This window comes from Scyliorhinus canicula, chromosome 23 (assembly GCF_902713615.1).
Source record: "Scyliorhinus canicula chromosome 23, sScyCan1.1, whole genome shotgun sequence".
In the NCBI taxonomy this organism is placed as follows: Eukaryota; Metazoa; Chordata; class Chondrichthyes; order Carcharhiniformes; family Scyliorhinidae; genus Scyliorhinus; species Scyliorhinus canicula.
The window spans coordinates 133,963-160,685 of NC_052168.1; the positions used below are offsets into that span (position 1 = coordinate 133,963).

General features: G+C 47.8%; 1 protein-coding gene across 4 annotated transcripts in view; it reads right to left on the minus strand.

The window, feature by feature from the left end:
* Window positions 1-475: 475 nt before the first annotated feature.
* The window catches only part of LOC119956543 (glycogen [starch] synthase, muscle-like), a 67,614-nt gene continuing 41,366 nt past the window's right edge, over window positions 476-26,723 (minus strand). For 3 of the 4 annotated variants that reach the window (XM_038783839.1, XM_038783837.1, XM_038783838.1), the window contains exons 10-17: window positions 25,073-25,132; window positions 22,720-22,798; window positions 18,843-18,956; window positions 15,849-15,975; window positions 10,285-10,380; window positions 9,557-9,720; window positions 7,088-7,168; window positions 476-1,564 (exon numbers count right to left, since the gene is read on the minus strand). In XM_038783839.1, the coding sequence (XP_038639767.1) occupies window positions 716-1,564; window positions 7,088-7,168; window positions 9,557-9,720; window positions 10,285-10,380; window positions 15,849-15,975; window positions 18,843-18,956; window positions 22,720-22,798; window positions 25,073-25,132 (1,570 nt within the window). In that variant the 3' untranslated portion in view covers window positions 476-715. The remainder of the gene's footprint in view (window positions 1,565-7,087; window positions 7,169-9,556; window positions 9,721-10,284; window positions 10,381-15,848; window positions 15,976-18,842; window positions 18,957-22,719; window positions 22,799-25,072; window positions 25,133-26,723) is intronic. The other variant, XM_038783841.1, reaches the window with a different exon arrangement.

Below are 26,723 nucleotides of genomic sequence, written 5' to 3' on the forward strand. Positions count from 1 at the left end.
ACTGTCGATCGATGAGTCGAGCGCCTCAGACGAGGAGGAACGTAGCAGACATCTACAGACGCTGAAAGAACGGGATATGGTGCTCGACTCATTGAGCCATGTAATGTTCTTGTTGGATGGCCTGATTTATATTGTAGGTAAAGCTATAAATGATTTATTAGCATTAATTGTGGGTCAATTATATACAAAACAACAGATAAATAACGGTATGATCATGCACAAGCAATCTTTCTCTTCCAGCTCTCCAGTCAGTCTGTGGTCACCTGACTCTAACATTCACTTATATACTATTGAGGCTCCTCGTGATCAGTCGGTGAATTACAACACAACCATGATATCATTACACCTCATTTACCTCAATTATACCTCATAGCTCATACACCTCAATTATAAACCTCAATCTACATCAATTGAGTCAACATATTGTCCCCCTCCATCAGTGTTGGTTTACATGCATCAACTGTCAAATGCCACATTGTTGCACCAGCGAACACAGTTGTTTTATTGAAAATTTCTATCCTTTCATGCCCTGGACTTGGATTGCTCTCTGATTGGTGAAAGATTAAAGGAATAGTGTCCACTGTTGATATCCTGATGGGTACGTTTCTTGGATTCGATGGAGTTACATGTAGCTTGATTAGCTGGGTCTTGTTGGAATTGATATCACTGCTTGATTACGTAGCTTGTTGGCATCATTGGAATTTCCTGGATTGTTTCAGCTACTGGAATCATTGGGATTGGTCGGCTTGTTGGCAGCATTAGGATTGGCAGGTTTGCTGGGAGCACTAGCGGGAATGGGATTGGACAGCTTGTTAACTTCAGTGGGATTGGCAGGTTTGCTGGGAGCGTTTGAGGGAATGGGACTGGTCGGCTTGTTAACTTCAGTGGGATTGGCAGGATTGCTGGGAGCACCAGCGGGAATGGGATTGATCGGCTTGTTAACTTCAGTGGGATAGGCAGGATTTCTGGGAGCGTTTGAGGGAATGGGATTGATCGGCTTGTTAACCTCAGTGGGATTGGCAGGTTTGCTGGGAGCGTTTGAGGGAATGGGATTGATCGGCTTGTTAACCTCAGTGGGATAGGCAGGATTTCTGGGAGCGTTTGAGGGAATGGGATTGATCGGCTTGTTAACCTCAGTGGGATAGGCAGGATTGCTGGGAGCGTTTGAGGGAATGGGATTGATCGGCTTGTTAACCTCAGTGGGATAGGCAGGATTGCTGGGAGCACCAGCGGGAATGGGATTGATCGGCCTGTTTGCAGCACTGGGATTGGTAGATTTGATGGGGCTAGTTGCTGTTGTTGCACTCGAGGGAACACTTGATCTCGCAGATGTACTAAGATTATTGATGTTGGAATTTCTAAATGCTTCAAAAGTATCTTTCACATTCTTGTTCTGTTCATGAAGTAGATCCAGCACGCTGTCTATCTTGATATTTTTACGATCTTTCAGAGCCTCTTCTTCCTCGTAGTACCTATCAGTCTCACTGTCGCTGTAACGTGGCGTTGAGCCACCGGAGAAGGAGGGGGAGGGTGGGATCGATTCAGGGCGTGAATAGTGGAAACTCTGAAATAATGAAAAACAAAAGTTATTGATCACATGGAACAGATCCAAAGGAACCAACACAGAAAACCAATATTAACATAGAACATAGAAAAATACAGCACAGAACAGGCCCTTCAGCCCACGATGTTGTGCCAAACTTTTGTCCTGGATTAAGAACAAATGAATCTACACCCCATCATTCTACCGTAATCCATGTACCTATCCAATAGCCACTTGAAGGTCCCTAATGTTTCCGACTCAACTACTTCCATAGGCAGTGCATTCCATACCCCCACTACTCTCTGGGTAAACATCAGAATCCCTTTTAAAACACAAAATGATTTAATATATTTTTCACATTGAATATTAACCAAGGACTCTTTTAATACCTTGGACATTTAATTTAGCTCCATGACTCAGTCACTTCTCCAAATCAACCCACTGAATAAAATCATCAACTTTCAATATTAAGACAGGAAGTTTAAAAAAATCAAACTAAATCCACTCAGATAATTTTATCCGTGTGGAGCAAAAGATTTCTCGTTTGTTATTTCACAGAAATACAGAGCAGAGGAGGCCCTTTGACCCATCGATTTATTATTCAGAACTAACTGACCCCAATCAGGGCAGAGAAATGCATGAAATTCTGGACACCGCACTTTGGGGAAGGTGTTTAAAAGGCTGCAGTGGAGATTCCCCCCCCCCCCCGCATGTTTCAGAGATGAGGGATTTTAGCAGCAACATTAGGTTGGAGGATATGCGGTAGTTCCCACCCCCCTCCCCCCAAAAGCTGATAGCAAACCAGGACAGCATCCATAGAATTCCATAGGATTCCTATAGTGCAGAAGGAGGCCAATCAGCCCATCGGGTTTGCACTGTCCCTCTGAAAGACCACCCTACCCAGGCCCACTCCTCCAATCTATCCTCGTAACCCCACCTAATCTGTACATTCCTGTACACCAAGGGGCAATTTACATTGCCGACACGGGGAAAAAGTGCAAACTCCACGCAGACAGTGACCCGAGGTAGGAATCGCACCCAGGCCTCTGGAGCTGTGAGGCAGCAGAGCTAACCATTGTGCCACACAGCAGCTCAATGCGGAAAATCATGCACCTCCCATTTAATCCCTGAGACACCACTAAAGGGGCTGGTTTAGCACACTGGGCTAAATAGCTGATTTGCAATGCACACAAGGTAGAAGCACGCGTTCAATTCCCGTACCAGCCTCCCCGAACAGGCGCCGGAATGTGGGGACTAGGGGCTTTTCACAGTAACTTCATTGAAGTCTACTCGTGACAATAAGCAATTACTGTATTATTATTATTATTATTATTAATACATTTCAGCTTCATTGGCCAGGAATCCAATGTCAGCATCTTCTGTCCTCCAAACTAGTCAGGGCAGGTTTTGTTGCTACGAGATTGATGTGGGCCTGGCTACCCAGGTTCCCTCACTCTAAACCTTCTGTCAGCCAATTCCCTGTTGCCATTTATCACACATCCACATTCTAACTTGTGCCTACAGCTCAGCAACTTTATTTGTCGCACTCCATATATTTACAGACATGCACTCCTCTCCCATCCTGGAGACAGTCTCACATTTCCCTCCTGTCTGATCCTCTCTAATTCTGAACCGTTTTTTACTCCAGTACCATCCGTCTCTCTGCCCTCAGTGCTACTTCTATTACTATCTGTCTCTTCTCTGCAATGTGTCATCCTTGTACCGATCCCTGTCATCAAATTAAGTCTCCTCCATCGAACTAGTTGGTGCAGACTTTCAAGTTGGTGTTTCCCTGATTGGTATTCAATCCTGAAAACTGTTTAGTAAGTGCTGCACTCCCAGAGGATTCCTGAATGTCTGCCTCTTCCTACTCTTGCAGGTAGTTATATCCACTAGGGCGGCACAGTGGTTAGCACTGTGGCTTCACAGCGCCAGGGTCCCAGGTTTGGTTCCTGACTGGGTCACTGTCTGTGCGGAGTCTGCACGTTCTCCCCGTGTCTGCGTGGGTTTCCTCCGGGTGCTCCGGTTTCCTCCCACAAGTCCTGAAAGACGTGCTGTTAGGGGAATTGGACATTCTGAATTCTCCCTCTGTGTACCCGAACAGGTGCCGTAGTGTGGCAGCTAGGGGCTTTTCACAATAACTTCATTGTGTTTATTAACAGGGGGCTTGAGTTTAAGAGCCATGGGGCTATGCTACAACTGTACATGACCCTGGTGAGTCCACACTTGGAATATTGTGTGCAGTTATGGTCACCTCACTATAGGAAGGGTGTGGAAGCATTGGAAAGGGTGCAAAGGAGATTTACCAGGATGCTGCCTGGATTGGAGGGTAGGTCTTATGAGGAAAGGTTGAGGGAGCTAGGGCTTTTCTCTTTGAAGCAGAGGAGGGTGAGAGGTGACTTAATAGAGGTTTATAAGATGATGAGGGGGATAGATAGAGTGGACGTTCAGAGACTATTTCCTCGGGTGGATGTAGCTGTTACAAGGGGGCATAACTATAAGATTCAGGGTGGGAGATATAGGAGGGATGTCCGAGGTAGGTTCTTTACTCAGAGAGTGGTTAGGGTGTGGAATGGACTGCCTGCTGTGATAGTGGAGTCGGACACTTTAGGAAATTTCAAGCGGTTATTGGATAGGCACATGGAGCCCACCAGAATGACAGGGAGTGGGATAGCTTGATCTTGGTTTCGGACAAAGCTCGGCACAACATTGAGGGCCAAAGGGCCTGTTCTGGGCTGTACTGTTCTATGTTCTATGTCCTATTGCAGTGTTAATGTAAGCCTATATGTGACAATTAAAGATTATTACTGTATTATTACTGCTCTAGTTGTGGGGTGATCACCTCCTGAAATGTGCTGGAGGAAATCCTTACTAACCTGACTGGGTCACTAACAAAGATCAGAAACCCTGAGCTTGAGCAGCTGTACCTGCTGCTCCCAAAGTTTGGGAGATGAACTGGCTAATGAATTAAATATTTGTGTATATGGACAGATAACTGAAAATGACAAAATCAATTATGCAGAACAACCCCACTCCATGCCTTCCTCCTGGCAACCCCCATTTCATTCCCATTAACTATCCTGACCAGCTAGCATCCTGGCCCCCGCCAAAGGCCTCTGACTTCCCCTCCCCCCCCCCCCCCCCCCCTCCCCTTCCATCCAGCCAACAACAAACAAAGAACAAAAGACACATTCACCATCGCCGTTCCCCCATCAAATCCCACCCCAGATATTCTGCCATAAACACAAAGCCCAGTGTCCTCACACTGCTCCCAATCCATGGTCCCTCACAATGTCCATCGCCTCCTCCGGCAAGTCAAAATAAATGTCCTGCTTCTGATGAGTCACCCACAAGTGGGCAGGGTGCAGAACCCCAAACATCTCTCCCTTCTTGAAGACGTTGGCTTTTACCTGGTTAAATCAACCTCTCCTCTTTGCCAACTCCGCACCCAGGTCCTGATAGACTCGGGGCTCACTCCTGTCCCAGGTGCACCTCCTGGTCTGCCTCGCCCACTGAAAAATCTTCTCCTTGGCCAAGAATCTATGCAGCCACACCACCACAGCCCTCGGTGGCTCCCCCACCTCCTCCTCAGTGCCCTGTGTGCCCGATCCACCTGGAAGGGCCGGTCGAAGGGCCCTTCCCCCATCAATTTCGCCAACATCCTCGCTACATACTTGACGGCATCCGTCCCCGGCATCCCAACGATCCTCACGTTCTGTCTCCTGGAGCGCTTATCCAGGTCCTCCAATTTCTCTCTCAGCCTCTCCTGCCTATCCAAGACTATCCCCAACTCCATCTCCAACGAGGCCATTTCCCCCACTGCCCCCACCTTCTGAATCACCAGGCCCTGAGCCTCCAGCCTCTGCCCCACTCTCTCAATCACAGCTCAGAGCGGCTCTGCCACCTTATCCATGTCTTCCGAGGCCTCCCCATGGCACTCCTCATCCTCTGATTTATACACCAATCTCACCAGAGAAGTATTACCTTCGCTGGGCACTCACACGCCTCTCGCCCTCGAAAAACCTCCATACGGGTGGGGAAGGACCAACAAAATCCACCTTGAGCAGGAGCCACGAAATGTGCGACCACACACTCCATGGCTGCCACTGGAAGTCTACCCATCACCACCTTCTCAAGGACAATTAGGGAAGGGTAATAAACACATCCTGTGAAACAATTAAAATAAAAGACTATTTAATTTTCAGAATCTCCTCCAGGGCTCAGAAAGGGCCAATGTTGGTGGAAAGTTGCCATGGTGATTAATTAGATCTGGGGATGAGGTTAGCTTTGAGGTAAAGCCAACTTCATGAACAAGTGCAAAACATTGCGGAAACTCAATTTATGCTGGAATTAATTTATGCAGAAATTCCACGATCGTTTGCCCACTGTTGATTGATTCAGATGAAAACAGCAGGGCAACCAAGTGGAAATTTCTGACTGTAATGGGCCAGGGTTTAGAGAACCCCAAAGTGTATCATGGAGTTCACCTGACCCACAACTTTTAATAGATTGTGGTATGGGGAGCACACGGCCCACTCTACAGGTGTGGTACAGCAGAAATGGAAACGTATTTTTAAAGCAAAACAATAATTCTATGAACTCAAATTAACCTTTTTAAAACATACAGTGAACATCTTAACAACCATTAATTCAAGTGCAACCACCATAGAATACAACACTAAGTCATGCTTAAGCTGTCCTTTTAACATCCATAAGACTTAAAAAAAAGAAATTTTGACAGAAACACATCAGGTTAAAGTCACTACTAAAGGATTGATTTAGAGTTTTTAAGATTACAGAGAGAGAGAGAGAGACTAATACCCCTTCTGGCTGTGACTGCAGCTATCCAGCTCTGAAAATGAAACTAAAACACACCCTGCAGCAAACAGCCTAAAATGAAAGTAAAAAGCTGACAGACAGCCCAGCTCCACCCACACTCTCTCATCACTGCAGTAGTAAAAACCCATTTCTTAAATGTACTCTCACTACAGATATTTATATACATACCCATTTATAAAGACTCATTTCTTAAAGGTGCTCTCACATGTTCTATGTTCTATGACACTGACCAATAAAATGACATAAACACAAATGCTAAAAACACAGAATTAACACAAACCCGTATCAGCAGCTTCTGAAAATAGCCATGTCTGATTGGGCGGAGGGTGGGACTGGAATAAATGTATGAATGGCCTCCAATTGGTCAATGATCTGACAATCTCCAATCCCAGAGGTTATCAGGTGATAGGGAACCCAGGTGCAGAGAGCATGGGTTTTCAGAAACTATCAGGCAGCAGAAATCAACCTGCAATTGTTTATAACCAGGAATCAAATCCTGTTGTTGTGCCTTCAGATTTTATTACAAGTTCCAGAAGCTCTAACTCCAGTCTTGATGCATTTGTTTTAATATCCACTTTAAGGTCAGTATTATCCATTAGTGCAGAAGCACCATTTGTAAGACGGACATTGACCTCCATTCAGTACAGGTGCTGTATCCAAGCTGTTGTTATTCTATAAGTACTCACTTATTCTATAAGTACTTACAGCAGATAATTGTGCTATATCTTGGCTGAAGCTATTGGGAAAAGCTTTGGCAAGAGCCAGGAATCTGGCTTGGGTATAGTACTGAAAGAGAGAGAGAGAGGCACACACACAATTTAATCAACAATAGAGCCTGACAGGAAGTTAGGGAGACAGTAATTAATATAATGGCCAACAGCTAAATTATGTCCTCAAATCTAGATAGGTGCCTCTCCAATTAAGTTCCTCAATGCAGGAAAGAACAGCTGGATTGCCAAGCCTGTCCAATTGGGACAGGGTGTAACTTATGCACAATGTGAACCCTATTCACCAGCCACAGAATCTCATGTCTGAGGCACAAAAAAAGAACAAACACCTGAACTAATTTCGGAAAATATTTGGCAAAAATCCTTCCAGTCCCCAGGGGAGATCAAATAGAAAACCAAAGCTTGGCAATATAATGACTGAATAAACTGTTAACAAACCTCAGGAGGATAACAAACAGATAAATTTGGCAGTAACATGACAGATGAAATCTAATGCCGATATTGTAAAATATACATACAGGTAAGAAAAATTAGAGAAGACAAAATTAACTAAATGGTGCCATTTTAAATTGGGTACAGGAACAATAAGACCAAGGGAAATGCTTTAAAATGACTCAACCGGGAAACTGGACAATTCCATCCTGTTAACCCCTAAAATTAAGTATTTGTATATATTCAATATATTGGTTCGACCTTCTTTTGCAGCCACAATATGTTCTAATCACATTAATAGTCAGCGTTAATTTTACACCGCACGAATGGATGTGTTACTGACACAAAGGGTGGGATTCTCCCATGACGCGCCGTGTAGGAGAATTGCCATTCACGCCATTTTTTCCCGCGGCGCCGGTCCAAAGCCGGCAGGCAATTCTCCGAGGAGCGGAGAATCGGCTCCACTTGCGCCAGCGTGTTTGGCACGGCGCCAGCAGCGGGCCGCCGATTCTCCGGCCTTGATGAGCTGAGCGGCTGCGCAGAAACAGCAGAGTCCCGCCGGCGCCGTCCACACCCGCTCGCAGCCGGCGGGAATTCTGTGCGTAGGGTCGGGGGGCGGCCTGTGGGGCGGGGAAAAGCACTCCTTCACCAGGGGGGGGGGCCTCCGATGGGGTCTAGCCCGTGATCGGGGCTCACCGATCGGTGGGCCGGCCTCTCCAGACCCGGCCCTATTTTATTACGCGGCCGGCCCCTGAACCCCTGCGCCATGCTGCATCGGGGCCGGCACGCTGAGGAAGTCCCCCGTGCATTCGCGGGTTGGCACGGCCCAACTGAGCATGTGCGGGTTGGCACGGCCCAACTGAGCATGTGCGGGTTGGCACGGCCCAACTGAGCATGTGCGGGTTGGCACGGCCCAACTGAGCATGTGCGGGTTGGCACGCCGCCCATTTGGCGCCAGGAAGTGAGGCTGGTGCGGCGTAAACTGCTCCAGCGCCGTGCTGGCACCCTGTGGGGGTCTGAATCGGTAGTGCCTGCGCCCATTTCACGCCATCGTGAAACGCGACGGCACGAACACTCTGTCTCCATTTCGGAGAATCCCGCCCAAACGATCAAGCAGGCAGTATGGGCTGGATTGCAAAGATGTGTGGTTGTTTAAGACACATCCATGCTATCGGGTGTTGATGTCACCTACAGAGAGAGTGGGCTGGATTTCCGCACCCCCACAGCGTATTTTGCAGCAGTGGAGATGGCCTGTCATTGGCTGGTGGTGAGATCCGTCATCAGGTTTCTGCACCCCTGTCACCGGGAATCCCAGGTGGGGGTTCGCCATCACTGGAAAATCCTGCCAGGAAGAACGGCCAGAAAATTCCAGCCAGTGTTTAGCCAATGTGCTTTTAGTCTTTGCCACAGTAAAGGCCTTAAAACTTGAAATCTCATCATATCATCTTTTCAGCTATAAGCTGAAGGTTTGAATTTATTTTTCAAAGTTATCAATTTCTGCAGAGATTGTAAAAATAAACACTTTCCACTAAATAGAGAACACACATTTAAGGTAATTGGAAAAAGAACCTGGTGGGAGATGAGGATTTTTTTAATGTAGTTAACCCTGAATTAATTGCCCATCCCTAGTTGCCCTTCAGGAGGTGGTGGTGAGTTGCCTTCCTGAACCACTGCAGTCCATGTGGTGTCGGTACACCCACTGTGCTGTTAGGGAGAGAGTACCAGGATTTTGACCCAGTGACAGTGAAGGAACGGTGATATATTTCCCAGTCAGGGTGGTGAGTGACTTGGAGGGGAACCTCCAGGTGGTGGTGTTCCCAGGTATCTGCTGCTCCTGTCCTTCTAGATGGTAGTGGTTGTGGGTTTGGAAGGTGCTGTCTAAGGAACCTTGGTGAGTTGCTGCAGTGCATCTTGTAGATGGTACACACGGCTGCCACTGTGCGTCAATGGTGGAGGGATTGAATGTTTGTGGAAGGGTGAACTTTGTATGGTTCCCTTCCAAATATGTGCTTACCCGGCCGAGGTAGCGCCAGTCCAACAAATCAGAAAGTCGTTCGGTGCGATTTCTCTGAATGATGCGTTGTCGGCGTGATTGCTGTGAGAAGCTGTATAGGAACGAGGTTAACTGATTGCAGCATTCATCCAGGCCCTTAAATCGCCGATCCAGAATATAGAGCCCTGTCAGAAAAGGATCAATAGTTTTAGCTTCATAAACTTCCCTCAGCCAGCTGAGATCAAGTAAGTGTTTCCAATCATCAGGCGAGAAGGTGGCTATTTGATTCTCCCTACATCACTGAACTGGTGTCTATATATAATATATGGTGTCCGTAAATGGTAATATATGGTGCCTATATATGATTATATGGTGTCTATATATGGTGTGTTTATATATGATAATATATGGTGTTTATATGTGTGAAAATCCCAGCACACTATCAAATGGGATAACACCTCTCTCTATTGCTCTCAGATTAATCTTTCTAGACATCAACCACAGCCATTTAATTCAGAGGGGAATGGAGAGGGGGGAATGGAGAGAGAGAGGGAATGGAGAGAGAGAGGGAATGGAGAGAGAGGGGAATGGAGAGGGGGATGAAGAGGGGGGGAAATGGAGAGGGGGGGGGAGTGAAGAGAGAGGGCAATGGAGATAGGACACAATCTGGAAGCATTAGATTTGAGGAGCACAGGTTGATCCTGAATAATGACTGTGCCACACAGAGAGCCCTGTTTACAGACGCTCACCGTATGAAGAAGGGTCCGTGATGTGTCGTTCCATAAAGCAGCCAAATCCAGACAAATTGGTGGAAACACTGGGGATTCCCAACACTGTGCATTCCGCTGGGAGAGAAAGGATTATTCAGAAACAGAATTAAAATCATATCAACATTAAAAATCCCCATTAAAAACAGTGATTCTAACTGGGTGGGGTGTTTTCAAGAGGAAGTGGAGGGGAGGATTCTGGAAGGGGAATTGGCGGGGGGGGGGGGGGGGGGGGGGGGGGGGTCATGGGCGCCATTCATTGTACACTTTCGGGGATTGGATGGCATTGAATATGAGCGGGCGGGGGGGCCTTGGGAGAGGGACTGTTGTGTTAATGGTGACTATGGGTGATTCTTGATTCCTTTTTTATTTAATGTTTATGTTGCCATGCAGGCTGTTGTTTGGCAGGAGGATGTGATTGTCGTTGTTAATAAGGGGATTGACATTGTGTTCATGACCGTTTATTGTTTGCTGGTGGGTGTAAATCTTGAAGAAAAAGTGAAAAAGGAGAACAAAAATATTTTTAAAACAGTGATTCTTACACCAAGGGTCTAATTGTCCCAAAAGGGAGAAATGTTGCCTAGGGAGCACGTTTAATTGCGTGTTCCCGTGTGCTCGCATTGCCGACAAACACATGACTAGTCAACGTGACTCGTGTAGAATGAGGGACCTGAATGGGGAACACAGAGCCGAGACCACACCTGTTCTCCGCAACTCCCCGTTGTCGCGAGAGATCAGGATGCCATTTCTAAATGGTGCCCCAATTTCCAAGGCCCCTAAAACAATCCCAACCTCCCCACCCTCCCCCAAGTCTGAATGCAATATTAGAGGGTCCCTGTGCCACTGTTTATTCAGCACAACAGCAGTATTTACACAGAACCCAGTGACACATCTCGGGGTCCTCACCCCTATCTCGCAGCTGCTACAACAGCTGACTGGTTATACTATGGGCAGCACGGTAACACAGTGGTTAGCACTGTTGCTTCGCAGCGTCAGGGTCCCAATTTTATTTTTGGCTTGGGTCACTGTCTGTGCAAAGTCTGCACGTTCTCCCCGTGTCTGCGTGGGCTTCCTCCGGGTGCTCCGGTTTCCTCCCACAAGTCCCAAAAGACGTGTTAGGTGAATTGGACATTCTGAATTCTCCCTCAGTGTACCGAACAGGTGGCGGAATGTGGTGATTAAGGGGATTTTCACAGATTATCATCAGTGCTGGTTAACTCACAACCCAATCAGTATTAAGAAACAATCAGTTCCAGCTGGATCAGACCCACGCAGGATGGGAAAAGTGGCATTGAGCCTCCGACAACGATTTTACGCCATATTGTGCAGCAATTAGTCTCCATGCCATATCGCTGACTGGCGGGAAAACTCTGATTTGCCCACCCCGGCCGACACCTCAGTGCCTCAATGATTCGCCCGCAGTATTTGAAGGCTGCCCTGCGCACAGCGAGCACATGGAGTTTGCCTGGAAGTCATGGGTGCCAGGCCCAGGAAACATTCTGCACCACCTGTCACCCCCATCCTCCCCTCACCCCCAGGCACCACCTCTACCCAACCCCTGGCAACCCCCCACTCACCCCCGGCAACCCCCCACTCACCCCCGGCAACCCCCCACTCACCCCTGGCAACCCCCCACTCACCCCTGGCAACCCCCCACTCACCCCTGGCAACACCTCACTCACCCCTGGCAACCCCCCACTCACCCCTGGCAACACCCCACTCACCCCTGGCAACACCCACTCACCCCCCAAGGTTGTAATGAGGTCAGAAGCCAAGTGACCCTGGCAGAAATCCAAGTGGTGAAGGATAGAAATGGAACAAATCTTCACTCACTGTTATTTCCTTGAAACCCATTGTAAACATTCACCTCCCAGTCCAACAACCACAGTTCAATATGTTCCTATTTACAGAGTTACACATGAACCACTTGCTGAGGCCACTTCTTGAATACAATTAAATGTAATAAATAAATAATTGATATTGAACTACCTCGGGGGTTCACTAGATTGATTCCAGAGATGAGGGGTTTGTCGTATGAAGAGAGTTTGAATAGTTTAGGCTGATACTCTCTAGAGTTTAGAACAATGAGGAGAGATCAAATTAAGGTATATAAGATGATAAAAGGTATGGATAAAGTAGACATGGAGTGGATGCTTCCTCTTGTGGAACATTCTAGAACGAGAGGTCACAGTCTCAGGATAAGAGGCAGCAAATTTAAAACAGAGACGAGGAGAAGCAACTTCTCCCGTAGGGTTGTGAATCTGGAATTCGCTACCCCAGAGTGCGGTGGATGCTGGGACGGTGAGTACATTTAAGGAGGAGTTAGACAGATTTTTAATTAGTAATGTGTTGAAGGGTTATGGAGAACAGGCAGGACGGTGCCAGCAGGAGTTCCCTGCCCAGTGCCTAGTGCCCCCGAGTCCCCGAGCGCAGTGCCCAGAGCCCCCAAGCCCCGTTCCCCCGTTCCCCTGTTCCCCCGAGGCCCCAAGCCCCCAAGCCCCCGAGCGCAGTGCCCAGAGCCCCCGAGCCCCCGTTTCCCCGAGCCCCCAAGCCCCCGAGCGCAGTGCCCAGAGCCCCCAAGCCCCCAAGCCCCCGTTCCCCCGAGCCCCCGTTCCCCCGAGCCCCCGTTCCCCCGAGCCCCAGTGCCCAGAGCCCCCGAGCCCCCGTTCCCCCGAGCCCCCGAGCACCTCCGGTGGCCTGGGAGATTCCGGGGGCCTGGGAGATTCCGGGGGCCTGGGAGATTCCGGGGGCCTGGGAGATTCCGGGGGCCTGGGAGATTCCGGGGGCCTGGGAGATTCCGGGGGCCTGGGAGATTCCGGGGGCCTGGGAGATTCCGGGGGCCTGGGAGATTCCGAGGGCCTGGGAGATTCCGGGGGCCTGGGAGATTCCGATGGCCTGGGAGATTCCCGTGGCCTGGGAGATTCCCGTGGCCTGGGAGATTCCGATGGCCTGGGAGATTCCGGGGGCCTGGGAGATTCCGGTGGCCTGGGAGATTCCGATGGCCTGGGAGATTCCGATGGCCTGGGAGATTCCCGTGGCCTGGGAGATTCCGTTGGCTTGGGAGATTCCGGTGGCCTGGGAGATTCCGGTGGCCTGGGAGATTCCGATGGCCTGGGAGATTCCGATGGCCTGGGAGATTCCCGTGGCCTGGGAGATTCCGTTGGCTTGGGAGATTCCGTTGGCTTGGGAGATTCCGGTGGCCTGGGAGATTCCGATGGCCTGGGAGATTCCAGTGGCCTGGGAGATTCCGATGGCCTGGGAGATTCCGGTGGCCTGGGAGATTCCGATGGCCTGGGAGATTCCGATGGCCTGGGAGATTCCGGTGGCTCACCTATATCTGTTAATCTAGATCTCGCCCAATGAGGGCGAGGTCCATTGCAAAATCTCGCTAGATCTCGTGAGGTGTTCCAAGCATCGGGAATCTCGCGAGATGCCTCGCATGAGATTTAATGGCCTCGCCGCGAGCAACAAGACCAACAAGGGAGCACGGTAGCATAGTGGTTAGCATCAATGCTTCACAGCTCCAGGGTCCCAAGTTCGATTCCCGGCTGGGTCATTGTCTGTGCGGATTCTGCACGTCCTCCCCGTGTGTGCGTGGGTTTCCTCCGGGTGCTCCGGCTTCCTCCCACAGTCCAAAGATGTGCGGGTTAGGTGGATTGGCCATGCTAAATTGCCCGTAGTGTCCTAAAAAGTAAGGTTAAGGGGGAGTTGTTGGGTTACGGGTATAGGGTGGATACGTGAGTTTGAGTAGGGTGATCATTGCTCGGCACAACATCGAGGGCCGAAGGGCCTGTTCTGTGCTGTACTGTTCTAAATTCTAAATTAGATCGTGCCCAAAATGTTGCATCCTGTCTCACACTGAGTGGATCTTAATTTGAGTCTGACTGGGACCCGGCATTAATTACACTTTCCATTTCTGTAGAGCAATAGGTGAAGCAAGAAATGACATCAAATATCACAATCTTGTAATTGGCTGTCGTATTTTAGAATTTGGGCTTTTGTTTTGGTCACAGAAGCAACTTTGACAATAATATAACTTTAAATTATGTTAATTCATACAAATTTAAGAAGAATTTATCGAATTATAGAATCCTGCAGCAAAGATGGAGGCCATTAATCTGATCCTCTGTCTTAATTCTTGAGCTTTTCAATGAGTCACAACCTTCTTCTCTTTCTCAATCACCCTACAACATTTTTCCTTCATTTATTTATCCAAATTATATATTTTTCCAACATTGCTCCTGTGTTTGGCTCTCACTACTTTTATCCAGCTTCACCAAATTATTTTTTATATATAAATTTAGATTACCCAATTATTTTTTCCAATTAAGGGCAATTTAGCGTGGCCAATCCACCTACCCTGCACATCTTTGGGTTGTGGGGGTGAGACCCACACAGACACGGAGAGAATGTGCAAACTCCACATGGACAGTGACCCAGGGCTGGGATCGAACCTGGGACCTTGGCGCCGTGAGGCAGCAGTGCTAACCACTAGGCCACCGTGCTGCTCTTCTCACCAAAGATAATGAAACCCATGAAAGCAGTCTCATCCCTCTGATCACAATATCTTTGTGCCACTGGCTATATTTTTAGCTGACTTCCAAACAGAGCGGGCAAGTGGCTAATGCTTTGTTTCCTTCAGCAAGTCGCTCCATTCAGTTATCTGGAAGTTCAGCATCAACGTGGCACAGCTGTGATTCTGTTCCTCAAATCCCAAGGGGTCACATTGTCCTGACCTTAGATTAACTTCCTCAATGCAGAGCTGGTTTCTGACAACTAACACCCCATTGTGAATGGGGATCCCCATTTCAGCAGTGATGCCATTGACTCTTTTATATTAATACTGTCCAAGGTGTTCCCACCACATCATAATGACAGTCCAAAGGTCAGCTCAACCAAGAGTCATTAGGGTTGGTTATTTAAGGACATCTGTGCAAAACCCCCCTCCCAAAAAACACAGCCCTTTTGGCTGGGGGTAGACTTACAACTTGTTCACAAAATTACTTGTTGCAAAGTGTCCCACCCGAAATTCTGCCTGACCCTTTTAGCAACTTCAGCTCTTTAGCTGATGGAGAGCCTGTGATTTCTCCCTCTCTGAAAACTGTTGCACACACTATTCCCATTGGAGTCCTTCCATAGTTGTTACACTTACTCTTGCCTGCAGACAACAAGTTTCTCCCAACAGTACATGCCCAAACTTGTTGTGGTCAGTTTACTCTGTAACTACACCATCAGTACAGGAACTCACATTATTTCAATATATTTGAATGTGGAACCAGGTGGTTGCAATGCTGTTTCCAGGGAGCGTTATAAGGTGGAGCACATCTTGGACAGGACGTTGGGAAGTGGGAAGTACTAAGTGCGCACATGTGGAAAGTTCCAGAAATAATGGCGACCACAGATAATCAGTGAACATTTTCACAAAGATGTTGGCTCCAGCAGTTGTAGCAGGAAATAATTCCCCCACCATGGCTTGTGGCACACAACATTTCCACTTCCCAACTACAAGTCTAGTTGAAGTGCAGAGCATGTATCACTGCACTCACCTGGTGTATAGCCCCATGGTTCGTAATATGAAGGAAATACCCCCAAGTGACAGCCACGTACAAATTCTTCATAGTCGAGTGGAAGCAGTGGGCTTGTGGAACTCAAGAATTCTGGATGGAAGATCACCTAAACAATGGGAAAATGCTTATTTCTGTACCTTTTAGACTGAAAAAAACCCACCTGCACAACACCGCGGAGGAGCCGAGGTCCCCCAAACATCAGCAGTGAAAAGCTGGGATAGTCCCAGAAACAAGGTGACAACTTCAATGGAATGATGTGAAGATGTCGGCGTTGGACTGGGGTGAGCACAGTAAGAAGTCTTACAACACCAGGTTAAAGCCCAACAGGTTTGTTTCAAACACTAGCTTTCGGAGCACTGCTCCTTCCTCAGGTGAATGGAGAGGTGGGTTCCAGAAACATATATATAGACAAATTCAAAGATGCCAGACAATGCTTTGAATACGAGCATTTGCAGGTAATTAAGTCTTTACAGATGCAGAGAGAGGGGTGATCCCAGATTAAAGAGGTGTGAATTGTCTCAAACCAGGACGGTTGGTAGGATTTCACAAGCCCAGGCCAGATGGTGGGGGGTGAATGTAATGCGACATGAATCCCAGGTCCCAGTTGAGGCCGCACTCATGTGTGCAGAACTTAGCTATAAGTTTCTGCTCAGCGATTCTGCATTGTAGCGCGTCAGGTTTCTGGAACCTACCTCTTCATTCACCTGAGGAAGGAGCAGTTCTCCGAAAGCTAGTGTTTGAAACAAAGATGTTGGACTTTAACCTGGTGTTGTAAGACTTCTTAATATGGAATGAAAGCATAGGTTGCTCATATTTTCCTTTTTGCATCAGAGGACCCTGGGAAGAAATGCCTAAAATTCCAAATTTGGTGAAAAAAGATAAACATGATTTTCCACTGTAAATTTTTGAACACATGTGAATGTCAGAAATCACCAACACACAAGCAGGATGTAGTGTGAAGGGCTCTGGGGGAAATACAGTGAGCGCGAAAGTGGCAACACGAGAATGATCATTCCAACACATGAATTAGGAGCAGTAGGCCACTCGGCCCCTCGAGCCTGCTCCGACATTCCATAAGGTCATGGCATACGATTGCGCCCTTAACTCCATATTCCACATACCCTGGTAACCTTTGACTCCCTTGTTATTCAAGAATCTATCTACCACTGCCAGAAAATGTTCAGTGACCAGGAGCGGGATTCTCCGCTTTGCCGGCACCCGGGGTTTCCCGACGGCTGCCCCACAACCCCATTGACCGGCTGGCGTAACAGAGAATCCCACCAGCGGGTCGGGGCAGAAATGTGGCGGGGCAGGCAAAGAATCCAGCCCCTGATGTTTGTGAAGATAAATAAATTGGTGAAGACAACTGTAGGTCCCTTCCAGTCACAACCAGGGGAATTTATATTGGGCAACAAAGAAATGGCTGAGCAATTAAACACATACTTTGGTTCTGACTTCACAAAGGAGAATATAAATAACTATACCAGAAATGTTGGGTAACACAGGGTTTAGTGAGAGGGAGGAACTGATGGAGATCAATATTAGTCGAGAAATGGTGTTGGGAAACTGACAGGATTGAAGTTTGATAAATCCTCAGGGCCTGAGAATCTACATTCCCGGATACTTTCACGGTGCCAGACACAGACGGGGCAGGTGTGAGGGGTTGTGGGGGGAACATGCAACGCGGGAGCCCGCAGTGCCAACCGGGCCCACCATGCAGCCCATGGAACCTGGTTGGTACGGGAGTATGTGCCATGCTTACATGTTGGCTTTTCACCCCCTGCAGACAATGCCATTTGGAATTCGACCAGCAATGCTGGCAGCTCTAGGGGATGCCCTGTGGCCACATGAGTGTGAGCCGCTCGGAGAGGAGGGGGAAATTGCAGCAACGGAACAGGCTGCAGTGGAGGGGGCAGCAGAGGGGCAGGTGGCAGACACACAGGCTGGAGGGCCAGCTGCCCAACAGGCCAAGGAGGAGGAGGTGCCAAGGAGGTGCTGCATGAGGCCTCGTGTGTACTGGCACCGCCTGTCATTCGAGTACCTGCCGGACTGGGCATGCCATCGGAGACTCTGGCTGAACAGAGAGACAGTGCAAGATATCTGACACACCTGGCACAGCAGGGGGTATGGGGGAGGACAGCCGCTCCTGGTGACTATCAAGGTGATGGTCGCCCTGAACGTCTATGCGACGGGGTCCTTCCAGTCGCTGAGTGGGGACCTGCCGGGATCTCACGGACCTTTGAGCACAGGTGCATCCACACCTTCACAGAGGCCCAATATGCCCAGGTAGATCAATACATCCATTTTGATGTGGACGGAGGCCACCAGGATGCCCAGGTTCGCCGACATCGCCGGCATGCCCCAGGTCCAGGGGGTGATAGACGGGATGCATGTAGCCCTAGGGACACCTATGGATAACAGGCCGTTCTACAAAATCCGTAAGGGGTACCACTCAATGAAAGTCTGTGACCATCAGCTGCGGCCAATATGCGGGCAGTGTGCATGACCCCTTCATCCTGACACACTCGGCGATCCCTGAATGTTCGGGGGACACCCCTCCCCTAGCTGAGGGGGCTGGAGACCCCCGTACTCGGCAACCCCCAGGTACTGATTGGAGTTGGTAACACAGGAGGGTCCATGGGTCCAGAACACGGTGCTTTCCATAAAGAACAGCTCAGTGTGGAGATGGAACTGGTCAGCCCGGCAAAGTGGTGAATCATGCATCAGAAACCACACAGCACTGTGTCAGAAAGGCTTTGTTGTGCTTACCTCAAAGTCTCTGGAGAACTGAGGTCTGTGTTGTGGTCTCAGTCACTGGAATTTCAAAATGGGAAGAGCTCTTTTCCATAACACTCGTATAATGTTCAGTGATTAACACAAAATTCACTCAAACATTTTGGAGTGGACACCTATTGAGGTAAGATTGAAACGATCAAGCGAAGAACACATTCTCCACTCAGTCCAGTTCCTCACCTTCACTCGGTCATTCGGATGGTTGAACAGGCCGATGCGTCGGATTGTGTTCAGAATTGGATCTGTAGAGTCATCCAGCATGTTGTGTGTGCAAATCGGAGGCAATGAGTGGCGCTGAAAATAGAAAAAGAAACACAAACGATTGAACTTTACTCCAGAGATTTGTCAAATCTGCCAAAGATAAAATACAGAAACGTTTCAGGGGCAAGAAGAAGTCATTCAGCCCCTCGAGTCTGTTTTGCTTTTTAATTAGATAGGAGCGTAACAGACATCTACAGACACTGAAAGATGCCCCCGTACGAACGGGATATGGCGCTTGACTCATCGATCAACAGTTCCAACGTGTCACAGCAAAAAACCGCACCGACCTCCTCAAAAGTCAAACACGGGACACAACTGACAGAGTATCCTTCGTCGTCCAGTACTTTCCTGGGGTGGAGAAACTACGACATCTTCTTCGCAGCCTTCAATACATCATCAATGAAGATGAACATCTTGCTAAGGTCATCCCCACACCCCCACTACTTGCCTTCAAACCAAATCCAACCAACTGTCCTGGTTTGAGACAATTTACACCTCTTTAACCTGGGATTACTCCCTATCTCTGGATCTGTATGATTTGATTACTTGCAAATGCTCGCATTCCAAGCATTGTCTGGCATCTCTGACTTTGTCTATATAAATGTTTCTGGAACATACCTCTCCATTCACCTGAGGAAGGAGCTGCGCTCCGAAAGCTCGTGTTTGAAACAAACCTGTTGGACTTTAACCTGGTGTTGTAAGACTTCTTACTGTGCTCACCCCAGTCCAACGCCGGCATCTCCACATCATTTTAATTAGATGGTAGTTGATCGGTACATCAATCCCATGCACACATCTTTGATCCATGTTCGAAATGTTACAAGGGACAGAGTGACTGAACGTTTGGATTATATGAACTGATCAGAGAGCCAGCATAGATTTGTAAAGGTTAAGTCATGTCTGGTTTTATATCTTTGTGATGGTAATTGGTGTGGTGGATAAGAGTTTCTGTAAATTTTAATTATAATGACCTCCAGAGGTAATTTAACAAGGTTGCACAAAAAGGGACAGTTGGGAAAAATGTAATTCCAGGAAATAGGAGATGAGTTAGCTTGTCGGAGACATAGTAGGAGACATCAATTGGTGGGATGGTTTTGATACTCAAGGGATACTGTTGCCTCAGCTCTTCATTACATTTATCTGAAGGAATATGATGAATATCCTAGGTTACTGATTACACTACAAGGAAAATGAAATACTGCAGTTGCTGGAAATCTGAAATAAAAACAAAAATGCATGAAAACCTCAGCAGGTCTGGCAGCGTCTGTACAGAGAGGATTCAGGTACAGGAGCAGGGATGTGTTGCTGTTATTATTCCGGGCCTTGCTAAGATCACACCTGGAGTATTGTGAGCAGTTTTGGTCTCCTTATCTGAGGAAGGATGTTCTAGCTGTGGAGGGAGAGCAGCGAAGGTTTACCAGACTGATTCCTGAGATGGTGGGATTGATGTACGAGGAGAGATTGAATCATTTAGGATTGTAGTCGCTGGAGTTCTGAAGAATGAGGGGGGATCTCATAGAAACCTATAAAATTCTAACAGCACCAGACAGGGTAGATGCAGGAAGGATTTTCCCGATGGTGGGGGTGTCCAGAACCAGGGGTCACAGTCTGAGGATACGGAGTAGACCACTTAGGACGGAGATGAGGAGAAATTTCATCACCCGGAGAGTGGTCGGCCTGTGGGATTCATTACCACAGGAAGTAGCTGAGGCGAAAACATAGCATTTGGGGTGAAGGGGATGAAAGGAGATGGAGAGAAGGCAGGATGGGATATTGAGTTAGATAATTAGATGGGGCAGCACGGTAGCATGGTGGTTAGCATAAATGCTTCACAGCTCCAGGGTCCCAGGTTCAGTTCCCGGCTGGGTCACTGTCTGTGCGGAGTCTGCACGTCCTCCCCCGTGTGTGCGTGGGTTTCCTCCGGGTGCTCCGGTTTCCTCCCACAGTCCAAAGATGTGCGGGTTAGGTGGATTGGCCATGCTAAATTGCCCGTAGTGTCCTTAAAAGTAAGGTTAAGGGGGGGGGTTGTTGGGTTACGGGTATAGGGTGGATATGTGGATTTGAGTGGGGTGATCATTGCTCGGCACAACATCGAGGGCCGAAGGGCCTGTTCTGTGCTGTACTGTTCTATCTATCTATAATCAGCCATAATTAATGGCGGAGTGGATTTGAAGGGCCGAATGGCCTCCTCCTGGTCTTATTTTCTATGTTTCACGAAATTTGGAAATGTAGAAAACAGTGAGGAGCATCGTGCTGGGCTGCAGCAGAATGAAATTAGCATTAGTGAAACAGGACCACAAGACATGAAACTTTACCCAGAGAGATATGAAGTGATTTGTTTCTGCAGCCAAATCCTTCAGAACCCTGGGGTGTAGGCCAACAGCTCTCAGCATTTGTTGTATTTTTATCCCTTAAGTTTCTCCAATGCTTATTCTTTGTTGATACTATTTTCCCAATTTTCTCACTCTTTTTAGCCCCTAATTTATCATTTAGGAAGGATGTCAAACCCCTAATCCACAGGAGATTTACTCCAATGGGATTCCATAATAATGTTTGTGGATGGCTGCACGATGTTCAGCACCATTCGCGACTCCTCAGATAATGAAGCAGTCCGTGTCCAAATGCAGCAAGACCTGGAGAATATTCCGGCTTGGGGCTGACAATCAACAAGCTACATTCGCGCCACACAGGCAACGTTCTTCTACAAGAGAGGATCTAACCCTCGCCCCTTGACATTCAATGGCATTACCATCGCTGAATCCCCCACAATCAACATCCTGGGGGTTACCATTGATCAGAAACTGAACTGGACTAGCCACATTAATACTGTGGCTACCAGGGCAGGTCAAATGTTGAACATCTTATGGTGAGTAACTCACCTCCTGACCCCTCAAAGCCTGTCCACCATCTACAAGGCACAAGTTGGGAGTGTAATGGAATATTCTCCACTTGCCTGGATGAGTGAAGCTCCAACAACACTCAAAACACTCAACACCATCCAGGACAAAGCAGCCCCGCTTGATTGCTCCTCCTTCCAGAAACATTCAAACCCTCCACCACCAGCGTACGGCAGCAGCCGTGTACCATCTACAAAATACACTGCAGCAACTCACCAAGGCTCCTTAGGCAGCACCTTCCAAACCCACAACCACTACCATCTAGAAGGACAAAGGAAACAGATACCTGGGAACCCCACCACCTGGAGGTTCCCCTCCAAGTCACTCACCACCCTGACTTGGAAATATATTGGCCATTCCTTCACCGGGGGCAACATCCTGGAACTCCCTCCCTAACAGCACAGTGGGTGTACCTACACCTCAAGGACTGCAGCGGCTCAAGAAGGCAACTGACCACCACCTTCTGAAGGGTAATTAGGGATGGGCAATAAATGCTGGTCTAGCCAGCATCCTGTAGCTAAATTTTTTTTTTAAAGCTATAGAGAAGCTGTAACTGTCTTTAGAGAAGAAAGGGTTTGTGGGAGATTGAACATAGATCTCAGAATAATATAGGATGTTGATAGAGTAAATAAAGATAAATCTGTTACAATAGCAGGGGATCAATACAATGGGGAGACTATTTAAGGTGATTGGCAAATGAGGTGAGGTGAAGAGAATTGATTTGATGCAGTAAGTTGTGGTTTTAAATGCACTGCCTAAAACACAGCAAACAGCAATTTTCCAAAGGCAATTAGAATACAATTTGCTGGATTGTGAAGAAAGAGCTGGGTGGCAGGATTAATGGACAGGCCTTATTTTCTCTCCTAACCTTTGAATATCTTTTGATAAATGGTTCTCACCTGAGTAGACAGCAGGGCTCTCTTCATCATAACAAAATCCTCTTGGTCAATCATTTTATTCACGTCTGGTAACTTTCCACTGTACTCAAATAAAAAGAAAGAGGCATTGAATGAGATGTCCATTCAGGTCGACAAGCCTATCCCTTCCACGTACCCTTTGAGAGATGGAGAGGGAGAGGAAGCTGAACTCCATTTATTATTGTGACAAGTGCCATAATGGCCAAGCAGCTTCCAGGCAGGGCAGCACGGTGGCCTAGTGGTTAGCACAACCGCCTCACGGCGCTGAGGTCCCAGGTTCGATCCCGGCTCTGGGTCACTGTCCGTGTGGAGTTTGCCCATTCTCCCCGTGTCTGCGTGGGTTTCGCCCCCACAACCCAAAAATGTGCAGAGTAGGTGGATTGGCCAAGCTAAATTGCCCCTTAATTGGAAAAAATAATTGGGTAATCTAAATTTTTTAAAAAAGCAGCTTCCAGGCCTAACTGGATTGGTGAATACCCACCTCTCCACCACATTCCCTACAACCTGCAGAAGATAATATCATCACATTCTGAGCGACCACCTCTGTCCATACATATCCCACCATCTCAAATCGTTTTCGCAATCAGATAGGTACACAGCTCATCTTGAATTTGTTTTCAATTTATTTCTATACTTGCATTCGATAAGTGAGCATGAGATAATTAGACACCATTGAGAGTTAGAACAACTTTGCACTAAAGTCCAAGATACATCACAGACAAAACCTGACGTTAAGACCAATTATGAGCTGTAGCCAAAAGTTTGGTCAAGGAGGTGAGTTTTAAGGAGTGTTTTAAAGGGAGCTACAGAGCTGGAGAGGATAAGAAAGGAATTCTAGTGTTTAGGCTTAAATGGCTTAAAGTTGGATAAAAACAGAGAGAGATACATGAGGGCAGGACAAGACGGTAACAAATGTCTGGAATGGTTGACAGGCTTGAGGAGGGTACAGAGGAGGAGGTTGTGGAACAAGACTTGTACAAGATGTGATAAGGCAGAAGGATTTTCAATGAGCCAAACATTTAGGAGCTTGAAGATTGGGAAGCCTTAACATTAATCCTCAGAAAACTAGATTCAAAGTGAGATGGGAGATATTTACTTGAGTCTGCAGGAGCTGGGAGAAACCGGGAAGAATACCCACATCGGATTCCCAGCATCGGGGAAAGAGTCCCCAATTAAATTGAAGCCAGGAAGGGTCCAATCTGGAATACCTCCCACCAGGGATTACATACAACTCATCTGGCTCCCCCCGCCTCTTGAAATAAACATGTTGGCTTTGCCTGTGGCATCATCGGGGATTCCTCTTTCACAGAACTCAGCGCCTGCTGAGAACCAGGTGTATGGCCCCCATGGTGGGGGGTTTCCATCGGGAGGGTCAGAACATCCCACCAGCTGAACAGTCGGAGAAACCGGACAATTTCACTATTTAACCTTTTCAGTAGCCTTATCTTGCCACCGATAAAGAATGATGTAAAAGGCCCATCTCTCGCTGTCCCCCCCCCCCCCCCTCCCCCCCACACACACACAGCGACATGGACCAAAATCCCCGAGAGTCAGGAAACTGGATTCTTCCCGGCCAGATGTAATTTCCCGGTTTCCCCCACTCCTCACCTGGTGGCAAAACGAGATTCCCACCCAGGAATTTTGGAAATGTAATTTTAACAAATTTCACTATATTTAAATATGATTGAAGGGCCTCCCTGTCACATGATCCCCACTCCCAGAATATTGAAATCTTGCCAACGTGATGTCATTATTTGGCAAAGTCAGGCTCTGACAGGAAACCCACGCGAATCCCTCCAGATTCACGGCTGTTTTCAGACCAGGGCCGCAATTCTCCGCCTCGAGACACTGCGCTCCTCACTGGTATGGAGCTGTGGGTCCTCCTCGGACTCCCAGCCTTGGGGGGGCTGCAGTGTGTATGCGGTAAGTGGAGCGATTAAAAACAGCTCCAGCGGCCAAGCTGCTTGCCACTAACTCCGACCCCAGCGGTTTGATCGCACGCTGGGCTCTGAATTCGCGCCAGCAGACTGCTGACTCATTTGCATGAACTGACTCGCTTACCAAATAGCGTCCCCAATGGGAACACGAATCACACATTATTCAGTCCCAGCAGAATCCTGCTCGGTCCCTTCAGCGGAAACATCCAAATTTGTACATGAACAAAATGAGTTTAGTGCAGAAAACTGGAGCAAAGTCAGTGTAAATCTAGGTGGGTTTCACCTGAATCAGAACTAAAGTCTAGGCCATCTTATAATAGAGATTTTATCTTAACTCAGCTCTAGTTATATAACCTTATATTAGCCTCATTTTATCATTCATACATTCCAATACTCACACCAGCAAGGATTCATATAGCTTCTTCCCAAACGTCTCCTTCACTCTGTTTGCTGTGTCCCTGGAAGCAAAGAAAAAGCAGGAAGAGGTTCACAATCAAATAGCGTGAAGCATATCGACAGTGAAAGGGTTAAAAGTCAGTTAAAAGTCACACAAGCCGCTCGCTGCTAAATTCCCAAAGACAGAAAACTAGTGATGAGAAATCAGTAGGTTCAGCTCGGACTGTCTACAGATATCATTCAAGGACATTTACTACAGTCATAAATATATAAATAAATAATCTTTGTTGTCACAAGTAGGCTTACATTAACACTGCAATGGAGTTACTGTGAAAAGCCCCTAGTCACCACATTCCAGCGCCTGTTCGGGTACACTGAGGGAGAATTCAGAATTTGCAGCTGGTACGGGAATTGAACCCACGCTGCTGGCCTTGTTCTGCATCACAAACCAGCTGTCTAGCCCACTGAGCTAAACCAGCCCCTGTCATTATTGGGAAGCTTTAATCACACAGCTCACACACAAAGCTGCAATTAACACAGCAGCTGTAGCTAATGAGTTCCAATAATACACAGGACAATGGAAAAGGAGTACGGTATATCACTGCTTTTTAATCTTATTTACGTTCAGCAGTTATTAGATGAGTAGAGACAAATGTCTCCTTGGTGATATTATAATTATTGCTCTGAATTTTCTACGATCGGGGAGCTGGCAAGTCAGCTGGTGAATGTTTACCCCCCTTTGGTAAAGACGCGTCCCCGATGAACTCAATGCATTCTGTGTTCTTTTTAAGCAGGAAGCCAACAAACTTGTCAACTGCCCCAACAGCTTTGGACACACCCATACCTCCCGTCACAGCCTCAACAGGTTCAATTATCCTTCCCAAAAGTGAAGTCACGGAAAGTAATGGGTTCTGATGGAATCCCTGGTCGTGCACTCAGATCCTTGCAGACCAGCTGGCGGGTGTGTTTGCGGACATCGTCAACTTCTTCCCACTCCGTTCCAAGGTTTCCACCTGCTTCAAGAAGACCACCATCCTACCGGTGTCAAAGAAGAACCAGGCAACGTGCCTCAATGACTACCGTGTGGTGGCTTTGACATGGATCATTATAAAGTGCTTCAAGAGGTTTGTCATGAGGCACATCAACTCCATACTCCCAGAATGCCTAGTCCACAGCAATCCGCATACCGCCACAACTGGTCCACAGCAGATGCCATCTCCCTGACCCTACACTTATCCCCAGAGCATCTCGACAACAAGGACACCTAGACTACTGTTCATTGACTACAGCTCCGCCTTCAACACCATAATTCCAGCAAAGCTCATATCAAAGCTCCAAAACCTAGGACTCCCCCCCCCCCCCCCCCCCCCCCCCTCTGCAACTGGATCCTCAACTTCCTGACCCACAGACCACAATCAGTAAGGATAAACAACACCTCCTCCACAATAGTCCTCAATACCGGGACCCCGCAAGGCTGCGTACTTAGCCCCCTACTATACCCCTATTCACACACGACTGCGTGGCACAATTTAGCTCCAACTCCATCTACAAGTTTCATGGTGTGACGACAACAATCTTTCCCTCAATGTCAGAAAAACTAAAGAGCTGCGACATTGACTTCAGGGAGTGAAGTATCGTACTCACCCCTGTCAG